The sequence below is a fragment of the Centroberyx gerrardi genome, chromosome 22, assembly GCF_048128805.1.
Source record: "Centroberyx gerrardi isolate f3 chromosome 22, fCenGer3.hap1.cur.20231027, whole genome shotgun sequence".
NCBI classification, from domain to species: domain Eukaryota; kingdom Metazoa; phylum Chordata; class Actinopteri; order Beryciformes; family Berycidae; genus Centroberyx; species Centroberyx gerrardi.
In genome coordinates, this window is record NC_136018.1 from 9,677,573 (window position 1) to 9,693,264 (window position 15,692).

Here is a 15,692-nt window from a genome sequence, read left to right on the forward strand (position 1 = left end):
GCCAGACGGAGAGACAGACGCAGGGAGTGCTGCTGACAGCCTTGGGTTTGACTTGCAACACATTGAGCAGGACGGAGATCCGTATCGCCCGCTAGGTGTTAGCCCAACTAACCTGATATCCAGCCAGCGCAGCACGGGCCCGGTGGCAGAACCCAGCAGCCAGATGGTGACGCCGACCAGCAGCAGAGTGGTGGTGAGGATGGTGCGCCTCACTTCAGTGGACGTGTCTCTTACAGCCAGGGCAAACGCCACCGCCCCCCTCAAACCTGAAGGCACATAAGAAAATCACAGAGCAAAACAACTGTATTACTTCTATCCATCAAACAGCTGCCAACCAGCAACTTGAAACAACAGAGGCACCTGGACAGCTACCAATTGAGCAACTCTTTCCATGAGCAACAGATTACACAGTGACTTCAAAAGACTTGCACTATGCCTCTGTTTGAAAGAGTCATTGACCTGCTGACCAGCAACAAGCCCCTAAACAACCAGCAGATTACTATACGGTTGTGACATAATGCCTAAAACCAAAACAATTCCCAGAGCAAATCCTTTATCGCCATGAGAAACAGATGGGGGGGGGAGGGGAAGGGGGCTGTTTTGAAAAATAGCAAGACAAGGGCTTTTCACAAAGAAAACTTCTTACGTAAGAGGGGTAAAGTGGGTCAGTCAAGCAGTAAAACATGCTGCGGGTGCACTACCCCACATCACTTCACATCGAACACACTTTCTCCTGCATCATCAGCCCACTCACAGTTTCAGCCATTAGTCTCAGACGTTAAAGTGGAGCAGTGCTTTATTTACCCCTCCTCCTAAAATACAGCCACAAAAATAGAAGAGGCTGAGGGGAAAAGTTATGGGTGAACTATTAAACCTGAGATTCTAACAATATCGATGGATAAAAATACTCCTTTTGTTATGAGGCTAGTGAATAATTATAACGCCTGAGGGAGGCACAGGACCAGGTCTTTGTGTCCGCCTAACTGACTACATGTACGCACGCACACACTCACACACAGACACACACGCACACACACACATCTTACACAGGGGACGCATTCTCTAAGCATCCTCGCTAATGCCATTAGCTGCAGGCGATGGGATGGCAGAAGGGAATGGCATAATTAAAAGAGCTTTCATAGGATAAATGAGGGTAAATGTGTTCATTTCTGAGTAACTTTTCTCACAGTAATAACAAGGCCATCACCAGCCCATGTCCGACAACCCCTGCCAGATTCGTTGCCAGATCAAAATTTTTGGTGAGGTCCAAAAATGCAAACCCTTAGCAGGGGGTCTGGCCATTTAAAACCAATTTCTTGCAATTTTTCAATAGATTTGCATAATTTATGTCCATCTCATACTGCAAAAATGACTTGCTGTCATGCAATTCCAGTAATTACAACACCCCATTTATTACATTATATTAAAATTAGATGGGGGGGATTTTCCAGGAAGGCCACCTCCTGAGGAGCTACTGGGTATAGTGTTTTGAGCTGTGTTCAAGGCAACTTATTACGCATGTCTATATTTGCAGACACAACAGTATGTAAATGAACACGAATAGAGGAATATTTTAGAAGGTATTTTATCATAACTCACTTCTTCCATTTTTTTCCCTAATGAGATTTTTGTGGGAGTTTTTCCTCATCCTCAGTTTGAGGGTCTAAGGATGGGGTGTGTCGTTTTCATTAATTCTTTTCATAATGTGGCCGTTGTGAAGCCCTTTGAGACTGTTACTGTTTGAGGGCTATAAAATTACACCAATTGCACCAATTTATTGTCTTTGTTGCAATCCTACTTCAATCTGATATCAAATCACCCTGTCAGCCCTCAGTGCGCCTAGCAAAAACGTATTGGCATTGTGGCTTACCTACAAGAGGCTACTGAGGAAATACTGTGTAAATGAAAGAATTTACATGGCAACACTTTAGCAACACGTGACAGAGAAGCCAACTTTTAGCATGCCACAACAGCAGAGGATTTCCAATCTCCTGTTTTGGATGTAAATGCTGTTACATATACTCACACTCACCAAAAGGCAGAACACTTTTGTTACAATTTACAGTCCTGTTTGACATGAATTCTGGAAGCTATTGATGTTTTGCACAAATGGGTTTTGAATCTGTCTGTGCTAACTTGCTATGCCTGTAACATTAGCCAGGCTAGCCAGCAAGCTAAAGGCTGCATTGTGTAACATTAGCATGGCTTTACCAGTGCTTGCCAGGCTGAGTGACAATTTCCCAATGCACAGGAAAAAAATTACCAAAGTCTAGACGTCGGTGTCCTCATATGATGATGTTGACACCAGCATTGGTTCCTTTTGGGCACAAGAACTTACTCCATATCCTTCTTAAAGTCTCATCAAATAAAACTACTTACTAACTAACTACTTTCTCTCCCTAACTGATATCCTATTGGTTTAGACTTTTGAATGATCTCTCCCTATGTTATGTCCCGCCCCAATATCCTGTTTCAACAGGAAATACATCACATTAAGGAAGCAAGATGCTTTCAAAATGCAGTGTCATTGTGACTTCAAGTAAGATATTGTATATGCAGTGTTTGTGAGATAAATTAGCTATAGCCATATGTGAAATGACCAACTTTCATGTTTCTTTCAGCGCTAACGTCATAAAATAGTAATATCTACCAAATACATGGGGTTCTGACACCTTTGTTAATGCTGATCTTACCTGCAAACATCATGAAGTGCTGGATGGTGCGAGGTATCTTAGTTGTGCGTCCCAGGTTTAGAAGGAAAGACAAAGGGTAGATGTTGCACGCTCTTGATATGAAGATAGCAAGCTGTATGCATGCATGCAGGTTAGGGAGAATATTAAATTAATGAATTAATGATTAAGAAACATTCACATGGGTATGCATGCACACTCATGAATACACCAATGGATATTCACACGGATATTCACATACAAGCACGCACGCAGGCACACACACACACACATACGCAAAATAATCTCTGAATATCCTCCGTTTAGGATGCAAACACAGCGGTGTGGCACCATGCCGAGGCATGAAGCCAATCAGGCTCTCCCAGCTGTCTCTGCCCTCCACACACACTTTGATGTTTCACATAGGATGGAACAGAATGCTAAGTGTCCTGGGTAGGAGAGGTTAGTGGATATCTGTACAATTAGCAGGGACAGAGCCGCCGTCCTGGACACACTTGACACCTACAGGTTGAAGTTATCATACTTTTAGTTACTTACTGTCCGATTACTCTAACTTTTTGGATTTCAGTGCATCAACGTCATCTATGCAGAGAGAGGTATCCGAGCTTTAGCATCATGGAGGGAGGGGATTTTAGCTATTCTACAGTAAGTCCAAATACGATGCCTGGAATAATAAAGGGGCCAATATCTTAGGCAGGGGACCTGAGTCTGACAGGGCTATTACTAAAACAGAGCTCCTTCGCACCCTGCAGTCAATATTAGAACTCATGCACCCTATGGATTTTCAAAAGCAATATCCTGCTCCCAAAACCAGTCATTTCTCTTTATCAAAGACCCCTGAGCTATTTGAATGGAGGTAATTAAGCACTTTCATCTCAGCCTCATTTCCAATAAAGCCCATCCCCATTGTCACTGGCAAAGGCTGCAAGCTAGGGCGATTAAAATCTACTGCGTAACCAAAGAGCGATTAACGGGATTAAATCACTGGGGTTATTTCATTTTTATAGACACTTTTAGTACTATACGAGAGGAGTTCGACCTCCATTTATCCGTGTTTGCACATCCCGGTCCGCTTCCAGTAGGTGTAGTTAGCCAGCTCCATCCCCACTAAGCTTTTGTTGTGGGAGCACAATGAGGAGAAAGCTAAACAGGTTTGGGGCTCAAGTCAAACGTTTTCCTCGTTGGCAGCCCTTCACACTGAACATAACAGCATCGGAAAGAGAATCTGCTCACTCAACTCTTTCTCTGGCTCCTTTGACCCTATAGTGGAAGATGGATTGTAATAATAATTGCTGACCATCTGGGCACTGGACTGTGAAAGAACAGCTCCTTGGAGTGAGGCCACTGGAGTCTATCCTCAGGCACACACTGTGGTTATGCCAGCTCCCAGGCAAGGACAATAGAGCGATGGGTAGCCAGCAGTCCATTACCACCACCGGCTCCCCATGGAAAGCTAGAGCTGACTGATATGACAACAGCTGTGAAAGTCAGACAATCTGTTATGAGATATATATATAACTTAACATGTGATGGGTATCATTAAGGAGCTGATGGCTTTCTGATAAAGGGCTCATTAAAGAAAAAATCCACCCTCGGATACTCTTACACTGTTATATATCATCAATCTGTGATGTTCACTGCATTGTGATGAAGTGTTGTAATTTACTTTTTTGGTGTACCCACTTTTCCTCAACCTGCCTCGTCTACTTCTACTTAAGTTGGTGATTTCCACCATTTCCCAGAATGCCTTTTGACAACCCCCAGAGAATGGGCGCAATCTTTCAGCTGTGGATTATACATGTAGGTGGGAAGAACAATAGAGATAGCATAGTAAAAGCAATAGAGCAAGAGTTTTTCCGGTTGGAAAAAAAGCGAGAGTCGCATCCCTTATGCAAAATATAGCCTGTGGCTGCACTGCATTCTGGTCTATTGAGGCTATTCTTGGTGGAGAAATTGGTCTCTCTGCCTCTTCTACGATGGATTTCTCCCTGTATGATTGTTGAGCATCGGTGCAAAATGGTGAGTCTAGAAAGAAGCTCTTGTTCTCTGAGGGACTGACATCAAAACCTGACATTTATTATTGATGTTTTAGATAGCTGTTTTTTTCTGCTATCAAGCCCCATTGTAGTTTCACTGGAAATATATTGACATGATGTCACTTCATCAACATTTGGCCAGTTATCCATGGATAAGAAAAAAAACCCACCAACCAACAAAATGGGCCCAGACATGCAAGGTACATCATCAGAAGCTGTTTTTAAGTGTTTTAGGGTGGATTTTTCTTGGTGCGGGAGAACATAATATACAGCAGGTAGTTCTTTTACTGGAGTTCCTAGAACTAATAAGATTTAATCTTCAACCACAATAGGGATACAGCAATTAATCCACTACAAATTAAAGTACTGTAAGCTTAATTCAAACGGGCAAACATCTTTATTCCATGGAGCCTTGCCAGGGAACAGAAAACAAGCAGCAGTAACAATAATTAAGGGCCTATTTACATTTCTGTTTCATAGACCTTCATCAGAGGAGCCCTGCACTGCAGCATCTTAATCTGCTGAGATGGTGATCATGGGGGACTGGTGCGATGGCATTTGCAGAGCTCACTGGATCAAACCTGTACAGTTTAAGTTCTGAAGGTTTTCTAAAGGACTGGGGAAATTACTGCACTGCAGCAGAGAAGCAAGAGAGACAACAGGAGAATCGTTCTATCCAAACAAGCGGCAGACGATTGTGCAGATAACAATTATGCTAACTAATTTGGACTCCTCGTCTGGGATACATGGTACAAGCACAAACAGAGGAGAAGAGAAGAGAAGAGAAGAGAAGAAAATTTATTATTATTACCACCATCACTGGGTCTGAGCGGGATCTAAAGGTTACACAGCAGGGAGTGAAGATGCTCCAGCATGTATCAGGAAAAGGATACAAATGCCCCGACTATGAAGAGGGCTTTGAAGACATGGTGTGGAAACGTCAACAATACAAATCCCATGTAGCTGAAGATGAAAATCTCCCCCAGGAAGTTGAAGAATTCAAAGAGCTGTACGATTATAAAAGGGAAAGAGAGGATCATGAGGGAGAAGGTCATATGAGATGGGGGGGTGAGGGTGAAGGGTTGTACCTGAAATGAGTAAACAGGCTTAGATTTTTACAAACACAACAAATCCAGTGTTGATGTGATTCTCTGATCCTTTGAGGTAGCAATTGCAAACATGTGTAGCTCAAGGCTGTAATTGCATGGTTGCATTTAGCGCCAGACATGTTTTTGTCATCATTCTCTTGTTAAGGATTTTCATTTGAAATACGGTGTTTATGGCACGTACAGCACAGCCATATATTACGAATGAAAAGAGTAGCTTTCTGCAGTCTGAAAGACAGCTAATAGCTTGTTCCTGTGGGGCAGGGGCAATAGATATTTGGACTGCTGGAGGGATATCTCTCTTTCTGGTTGATAGCACAGAGGGTAGTGGCTGCCCATAATGTCCACAGTGCCTATAACTATGGCAGTGACAACTGACCTTCCTCATCATCTCACTCCCTGTAGTCACTGTGATGATCCAGGACATTATCATAACGACTATAGGGACCTCTGATGTCATTTACTGTAGATAAAACTAGAATTTTAATTATGTTAATGAAGCATTTGTACATAATAAAATATTAATCTATATATACTTCTGTTACATACATGTTATATACTTATGTATATTAAAATATGTGATGTGATTTTTCATTATTATTTCTGCCAGTTCAACCACCTTTGGTAGCATGCTTTGGTAAAAAGCTATCCAATTGAATAAGCGTGCCTTCTCCCTCAAGAGTCTCCTATCACAAGGACAAGAGATGCCACAGAGAAAAATATTTCTCCTGCTAGCTATTCAACTGGTGTCTGCTCACACTAAATCTGTTTGTCTTTTCTTTTGAGCTGCAGCTGCATGTATAAATCATAAAAATGTAGATAAAGGCATTCTGCCAAGCAAACATACTGAACCATCCACATACATTGACAACTGCACAGCCAATCCACTTTATAGGCAAAAGCTTCAACTGCACTGCATATTTTCTTTTAAAAGGCTTTTTGTGATAAACAACTAGCTGCACTGTGGCACCGATAATGAATAATAAATGCATAGATGAGCATGTACTCCTGATTTATTTTCTCCTCTTTGAAGCTTGCCGGTACAGTACGACAGTGTGCTGGCCTCCATCTGTGCTCGGCCTTTTAAGCAGATAGCTGGAGACTGGCCTCCCACACAGACCCACTGGACTACTAGAGCACTAATGGCAATTAATGATCGCTTGCACACACACACACACAAGACACAAACATTGGCATCAAAAGGCAAAGCACTTGAACAAAGTGAGTAGACAAAAAAGATTATTTGAAAACACAGGTAGAACAACATGTTCAAACATGTGCTTCCTCCTACCTGCTTGGTCCTGGTCTTGGACTCAGAAGACAGGTTGTGGATTGTGTATCTTGCCTGGCTTAACCCACAAAACAGCACTGCCACGATACCTGGGAGATGAAGAACCTTGTAAGCACAGCACACATAACACACAACACAACACAAACACAACACAACACAACATAACTAGCATAGCATAGCATAGCATAACATAACATAACATCACATCACATCATAGTTTATACACACAACTATTTCATGAGCAAAATTCTAAACACGGCGCTCAACTTCAAGAGGAACCAATAATGTGATCAAAACTCCCCATAGAGGAGTGTTCTGTAGACAAGGGAGTGGTAAATGCTGTCCTGTATCTGATTAGCGAGTGAGTGAAACCCCTTACACATGCACACATTACGTAATGAGGCTGTGTGTGGGGGGTTGTTGTGGTTGAGGCACAGGGCTTTGGACCGCGGGGCTTCTCACGTTCAGAATATCCATCTTAGAAAAATGAGTTCTGAAAGGATTCTTTGTCAGGCTGTAAGGGTCAACCCAGAAGATTTTCAAATCAATGGGAGTCTTTGAGAAAGGGAGAGTTCACAGGGCAAGTTGTGTAAGGTTGAGACTTGCAATTACTTGCAATTACAAACTGACTTTTGACTGACTGGTTTAGCTCAAAAACGATTCTCAAATTAAACATGGAAACAATGCTGCCAATATAAGAAATATTAACAAAACATTGAGACTGAATATTTTAATTTCACATGAAATTGCATTCATTGCCTGTTGTCCTAAAGGCATAAACTAAAGAATCCTAGAAAAAGTTCTGTGTTCACTTTCTTTTGTTTTAGATTATAAAGTACATGACAACAGATCATTCCAGCCCAACCCTGTAATACACCCTGTGTCCACCCAGTATCCTGGTTCCAGTCTAGTCCAGCTGTACAAACAGCTCAGTCAAAATGTGCCGTCCAACCCTGTTCAAGTATCCTGGCCTTTCTAGCCAAAGACTTCACTTCCATTCCCACTCCAAAAGACATGGAGATCTGGGAATGGTAAATGCTAAGGAATGATATCATTACAAGAGAGAGTGCCAGAGAGCAGAAAAAAACAAAGGGAAAACAAATGACAAAGAAAGGAAAGAAGAGAGAGAAACAGAGAAGAGAGAGAGAGAGAGAGAGAGAGAGAGAGAGAGAGAGAGAGAGAGAGAGAGAGAGAGAGAGAGAGAGAGGAAAGGGGAGTGCTTAGGGCCCCTGCTGTTAAAGAGGGGGCTGGCTGGACCGGGGAGTTGGAATTTGAAACACACAGCGTGAAAGGCGGGTCGGTGCCTCACAGGACATGCTCGCTTTGTTGCAGAAATTCAATTTCACATTTTCGCTCCCTCCACTCTGACAAAAGAATCACAGAAGATGCCCTTTTTAGAAAAATGTGAAATTACTATCATGGGTAGCAACGGGTAGAGGACAAAGCCGGCGGTAATAAATACAGCAGCAGAGTAAAGATATCACTTGGCTCAAGCCGGTACCTGAAGCCAGTCCATTACACTATCTTCTCCTGCCTCGGACGCTGACCTGTACCTGCACTGTGCTAGCTCCAATAATTCCCGTTCACCATGTCCTTCCCACCACTGTTCAGCAAAGTCTAATGGAGCATGCCGGCACAGCAGATCTCATTTTAGTTCCATTTGGTTTAGGGCAACGACGTCCTCCTTGGTTTACATAACAGTGACAGAGGTGACACATCATCCACCATCCACATATAGGCTCTACCACACGGGCAGACACCTGGGCACTTGGCAACAGATGAGATGCATCCCATAATGAGCGGTTGTGAGGGGCATAAGATTAATGATGCCAGGGCTCCCTGCGAGGCTGAGGGTCATTAGGCACACCCTCGCTAAACTCCAGCAATTAGCAGAGACAGAAAGAGCCTCAATTACCAAAGGACACTAGGGAGGACTCGCATCGCTCACTGGATCCCTCCGTATGAGGTACTGCTTCATCCGAAATGAACCATTATAAGCCATGGAAAGGAGTGGCGCTCCGTAGATTTGTTTTGTAGCGTGCAGTTTTGTACCAATATCACTGTAATATGATTCATTTCTTAGATTACTGTGAAATGTATCAGCATCAAAATAATAGAGTTTTATAACACTACAGGTCTGACATCAGAACTTTACCATTACAAGGCTCTATACTGGATAATACTGAGTATCTCTGCCCTAGGTTATGCTGTGGTGTGCCTCCCACAACTGGCAGCATTTAGAGCGGTGTACTTTATAGACTGGGCACCGGGGTCCAATAGACAAAGGTCAAGCTATTTCATTAAAACAGTCTTTTCCTCCTCCACAGGCCAGAGGGAGCTCTGCCAAGGAGGAGGGAGCTGTACAACACCGCTGAATGAGTTTAATACCTCTGACATATTCAGGGCAGGATGAACAACAGCACTAATGCATGCATTTGTACACTACATCTATATTTCAGAACTACATTACAACTAAGAACTGCTAAAATTATCACAATTCCAGCCAACTGAGCCGAGTAATTGTTGTTTTCCAAACACAAAACACCCAATGTTTCAGATACAAAGAAACAGTCTAAGTGGAAAATCAACCAATATAATGAGCATTTATAATAAAAATAAAAACACCACTTTCTCGAGTCACTGAATACAGCTATCCATAGCAAGAATGAGAATGCATTGCAGTGGTAAAGCAGGTCATGTTGCATCCATATTACATGAGACCTGAGCATTTCTTGACTTTCCAGGAGACCTAGGCTAACAGCGAGGGCAGGAATACTATTATAGCTTGCTGCTATCTGTGGTCCCATCTCAAAACTATAGGTGCAAACACGCTTAGACTGAGGAGGGCGGACGCTGCTTTAAAATGAGTTATGGGGGTTGAGATTGGAATGGGATTGGTACGTGTAGTTCCCTGTAGACTGAGGAGATGGCTTAATACTTGCTCATCTCTAAACTATTTACTCGCCGTAATGCCAAGGACTCTCAGAGGGTAAGGTGGTGTGTGTGTGTATCTCTGTGTGTGCATGTCTTCTTCTAATGTACTGGAGGTGTGGGGTGAACAAGAAGAAAATATCACCTGTGCTTTAGAGCAAGGAATGGTGCAGATGGTCATGTCTGGACAGTGGAGAATGTGCACACATCACTCCCAGGATTTTAGAGCATAGTCGACTCGGCCGCATAGAGGCCTTGAAGCAGCAGAGCTTGCCAATCAAACAGCTGCCTGTGACACCGATATTGTGGAGAAGCGAGCGAGTCAGTGCATGCAGTGGTGAGAGGACGCCCAGGGGGAACGGTGCAGTGGTTCAGTAACATGATGTCTATTCTGTCTGACCTCCCTGCCCCCACAGAGCACTGACCTGGACACACACACACACACATTTACATATAATGCATACACCCCTCACCTGAAAGGCCACTGGCTTCAGCCGACAGGAAGCTGCTCCAGGACAGCAGGAAGAAGAGTGATGTTTCCAGCAGTGGGCTCTCACACAGCCGAGTGAATTTGGTGAGGTGGAAGGCGAGTTAAAGACATACAGGATGATAATCAAACAGTACGTAAAGCTGTGAATCAGGCTAACACACGGGACATGTTGTGACTGCTGTGCAGGCACACATGCACACACAAGTGTGAAATGCTCAGGCACTCAGTATGCAGACAGAGAAAAGCTGCAGTATCTGCAAACAGAAAACAACTAAGGCTGTGGTAAGCAGCTGCCGCTCACTAAGCCAGGGGATCTACCATGTAGAGTAACCCACTGGTTCTTGATGAGGTCATTTTTGGGAGTTCAGTACATAACAAAGTGCAGACCCACTCCTGCCCTTACACTGTCCTGCATCCCCTTTGGCAAAGCTCCCTTGTAAATCAGTCCACCTTTAAAAAATGTTCCAGAAAAAATTATCCCGGGTTGAAAGTTTCATATTTGTAAAAGTGCTGCAGAGAAAGTGAAGATGAGTAAGTGTTGGTAAACTTTACACTTCCAGGGTTTCTCACTGAATACAGTTGGTTGCTCTGCATTCCCTTCAAAGGCTTTTGGGGTCTTTCATCTTCAGCACTTCTTTCTTTTTCTCCAGACCAAAAAAAGACCAAAAACCCCTGCTGGATTACAGTGCGATGATATACTGTAAACAGCTTCCCAGATCATGTTTGCTTTCATAATTTAACAAGGACATGCTTGTGGTTAAAAGATAACAATGCAAGGCTTGAATAACTGTATGTCAAACCAAACTTTCTTTAAGAAACTACTGTTTGGAGAGACAGCACAAAAGAGCAGGTTATTCCCATGGTTAGCATCAGCAAAATCTAATAAATGTTCATGTTCTTTGCTGTCATCCAGAGATTATTCACTGTAAATAAGAGCTGCGCTCTACCCCAAACCTCTCATGACACATCCTCATTTTTCACCCTAAAGTCTAATTACTAGAAGATCAGAGACAAATGCTGGACAACGGCGCAAGTCGAAACTTCATCAGAGGCCATTGCCTTGATTGATGACCTCTCTGCAGACGGCAACCAGTAATGTCGCAGGAGCACTTTAGGCTTAGCCAAGTTGCTTATGTTGATAAAGGTGGTACAGTAGGGGTTTGTTAGAGAAGCAATTACCAAGCAGAGGAAGTGGATAGATTGCAGCGGATGCTGAGGTGATAATTGGGTTTGGGGTGCAGGGACAGAGGTGGGAGGGGATGAAAGGATATGAGGGCTGTGATGACTGTGAATATGAAACCCAAGAGGAGGGAGCCGGCAAACACTGCAACAAAATAACCAACAGAGAGGAAGAAGGCAGGGGTGTCAAAGGTGTGTCCTCCACCCATATGGCTGTAGGTGGTGATGGCACTGAAAGACAAATTGACACGATACAATGAGCGCAATGCAGATTCCACACACGAAAATAAGACAAACTAACTATGTTTTGCAGACACTGCAGCTCTTGTTCTGGAACAAAAAAGAAACTAATGGCCCAATCACAACAGAAATAAAAATGCCTGTTATGGATATTGAAACATTAGGGCAACGATATGGTTTATGGCTCTGAAACAAGTGCAGTCATCAGAAATATGGCCTGCTACGTTCCTAATATAAACCAGTCCAGAGCAGTGGGTATAAATTCACGTGCTTATTATGCTGAGCTAAGCCTCTAAGTGCAATTTATTGGAGTCATTCCTAAGAATACATGCCCTTATTCAGAAGTTGATTCCCTCCCTTTGCCACTGAAAAAAAAATCCATTCTGAATTATTTGCCTCAGAGAACTCCCATAGCAGTTAGTGGGAAACAGGGGAAATACTATTGTTGTTCACAAAGAGAGAAGCATCGTGCTATTCACACCACTATAAATATTTACTTTGTGGGGGAAGGGAGACTTCCACATGGAAGTCATTGAGTGCAGAAGAGGTCTCCCAGGGAGAGAGAGAGGGACAGACAGAGAGAGGGAGAGAGAGAGAGAGAGAGAGAGAGAGAGAGAGAGAGAGAGAGAGAGAGAGAGGGGGGGGAGAGAGAGAGAGAGAGAGAGAGAGAGAGAGAGAGAGAGAGAGAGAGAGAGACCTGAGGTGTAGCAAGCAGAGACAGGCAGCCATGCGAGTGGCTGAAGGAGCTGGCTGGCTTTGTGGAATGACAGCACTTCATCCCCCCACCCTCCCCCACCATCCCTCACCCTCCCCCACCCCCATGTACTCCCTTTGGACTTTTACTCCCTTAAATGAATGTTAAACTTTTGAGTCAGCAAAAGCAGTGCGAAAGTGGTGCTTGTGTTTTTCCTTCATTTCCTTCATTTAATGTGACAGAGTCTGGTAGGCAGGAGGAACCTGACAGAAATCAACTACACAGCCTCCAACTACATGATCCCTGGTTTGTGCCGAGATCCTCCTGAGTTCAAACAATCTCCTATCAAACTATTGACAAATGACCCCATAACGTTTCTCCACTTTTCTTGCTGTCAAGTTGAAATGAGCTATTATACACCACAACATGGCTTAATCTCCATAGCAAGAGGGGGGGAATCAATCAAGCTGTCGCTAATGAGCTCAGCAAGCTGAAAAGGGAAAATCTATTATCCCCTGCTCGAAAATAAAAACTCCAGTTGCGCTAGCACATTTAACTTGGCCACTAGTCACTGGGTCAGGGTGACCTTTTGGAGATTGCGTCTTCAGGCGTCCGGGGCTGTTAACTCCCAGTCAAGAATCTCAAGATGTCGACACAGGACCTGGTTGAATGGAGGCCGGGTCGGGGCTGCTGGAGCAGGCGGTGTAGTGCCTGGGAGAGGGCACATTAGCGTAAGGCTGAGCTGCTCCGGGAGCTTGTTAAAATTCCAGTGCCAGGGCCCCGCGTGGCTCGCTAATAAGGGCCGGCTTTGTGTGGAGGGCCAGGGCGACCGGCGGGCGAGCGAGCCAGTCAAGTGACAGGAGATGGCAGGGAGGCCGGTCACGCCACTCCGGGAACAAACGCAGCACTATCTCTCTGTTCGTCTGGGGGATGTGTGGCGTCCCTCCGCCGGCTTCAATGTACATAGAGATAGGAGCCGCGGCTTGAACATAACAACCCAGCAGTCTGTACGCTCGTCTCCTTTTCTCCCCATCTGCCCGCCTGTCTGCGCGCATTTGTGAGATCCGAGAAAGAGATGTCAGCGTGTGTGCAGGTACATGTGATGTGTCAGTCTGCGTGAGTACAATATGCATGTGTGGACGCATATCTTATCCCCTCCATCTCCCTTCTACCTCCATTTGTTTATCTGCCTGCCTGTCCGTGAACGTGTGCCTGTGAGAGTTCTCTCCCCTCTCCATCTCCTCTCCGCTCCTCATCCTGCCATCTGTTAGCACGTCTATTCGGATGGCTTTGTTCACTGGCATCGCGTAAATAGAGCAGACAATGACTGCAATGTGTGTGAGCAGGACAAACATGCAGAGCCACGTGCGTTGCTGGAGAGAGGGAAACAGGAGAGAGGGGAAAGGAATGAAGCGAATGAAATGCACGGACAAGGAGACACTGCAGCGTGGCTATTTCACCGAGCTTGGCTGGATTTTGTGCCGTATTCTGTCTGAATTTGACAGTAGCTATGCGAGTTAGTTAGCTGGAAGTGTGTCTCTGCTCTGGCAGTGAGTCTCTCCACTGAGTACCTTAATGAGATGCTGACAGTGCCAGGGGCCACTCGCTTACACAGTCCACTGCATAGCATGAGAGGCACTCATGCTGTTTTGCCCATCACACCCTTTCCTTAAGCTGGCAGCATCCACCCTCACACTCCCCCCCCCCCCCCCCCCCCCCTCCCATAATGCCAATTGTGCCTGTGCCCGGTGGAAATGACTGAGATACCCCACCATTAACCCTTGAAACACATCCCATCCCGAGGGCAGAGACAAATCCAGAGCGACACACTCACTGCGTCAGCACGATGGCCACGGCATCGTTCAGCACGCTCTCACCAAACAGCAGGGCGTACAGGTCCGGCTCCACGCGCAGCTCCGAGAAGAGGCCAAGCACCGACACTTTAAAACAAAACACAAGAGTTAATACTATTATGCTGCTGAAGACTGTAAGGGATACAGTAGCTTAAAGATGAATAGAGCAGGTCCTCTGCTAATTGCACAGCAGCAGTGGTGAAAAGTATCACTTCTGCTGCTAGAAACAGGAGGAACCAGGGGAATTAATGTTAGAGTGTCAATACAATGAATACTGACTGAATGTGTCAGCATACTGGCAGCACTGGAAAGAGGATTTTGACACTATGGAACAGCCAGAGTAACTTAACACAGCCAGGCAAAGACACATTCATGTTCACATTCACATTTGAAACTGCAACAACACAATTCAAAACTCATTTAAAAACCTTAACATGTAGGCCATCACTGCGAGATGCGAAGCCTTTTAAAAGTCGGTTGCACACATCACATTAACCGCTGTAGAAAGTGTAATAATTCTCTCTCATTTTCATCAATCTCTCATTTACAAGGACTTGAGTAAACTGTTTTGTCTTGCAAGATGATGTCACCAAATAGCGTTGGGCCTCGTTTCCTAAAAGCGTCGTAAGACTAAGACGATCGTAGTGTCTATCTTACGAAGCCTCTTTTAGTTTGTGAGGTGTTTCCGAAAAGCATCTTAAGTTGAGACGCTCTTAAAAGTGATCGTAGATAACGACTGTGTCTGACCGGTCCTAGAAAGCTGGCGTCTGTGATTGCTGCAGCTTGAGTGGTGAGCTTTTGGAGAAGGGACAGGGAGTGGAAAAAAATATGTTCAAAAGAAATGTTCAATAACTTGCTGACATGCAGTGAAACCAGTCATGTAGGCTACTGTGCATCTGTCACCAGCACCGCAATGTTGTGCGAGCACCTGAACAGTGCAATTAAAAAAATAAAGCTGTCTTCATCAGAGAGCAAAATTATGATATGAATCATCACTCCTAAATCTGAGGCTATTCATTTTTGCTCAAGGGCAAGTAGGCTAGGCTATCTGTTGTTTAGTAGCCTCTTTGATGTATTTGCACAATATCACATAACTTAACTAATCCATTATTATGAAACCAAGTCAACAAACACATCAACACCTTTCATACTGACAGCGTCACAGCGGCTTTAAGATAATAT

The 15,692-nt window shown here is 44.3% G+C and overlaps 1 protein-coding gene across 1 annotated transcript in view; it reads right to left on the bottom strand.

Annotated features, from left to right (window-relative positions):
- Positions 1 to 15,692, bottom strand: part of LOC139929492 (sodium/hydrogen exchanger 9-like) — a 64,339-nt gene that overhangs the window by 32,229 nt on the left and 16,418 nt on the right. The window contains exons 6-12 of the mRNA XM_071922396.2: positions 14,492 to 14,597; positions 11,816 to 11,954; positions 10,528 to 10,633; positions 7,124 to 7,212; positions 5,620 to 5,733; positions 2,694 to 2,805; positions 113 to 266 (exon numbers count right to left, since the gene is read on the bottom strand). Of these exons, the coding sequence (XP_071778497.2) occupies positions 113 to 266; positions 2,694 to 2,805; positions 5,620 to 5,733; positions 7,124 to 7,212; positions 10,528 to 10,633; positions 11,816 to 11,954; positions 14,492 to 14,597 (820 nt within the window). The remainder of the gene's footprint in view (positions 1 to 112; positions 267 to 2,693; positions 2,806 to 5,619; positions 5,734 to 7,123; positions 7,213 to 10,527; positions 10,634 to 11,815; positions 11,955 to 14,491; positions 14,598 to 15,692) is intronic.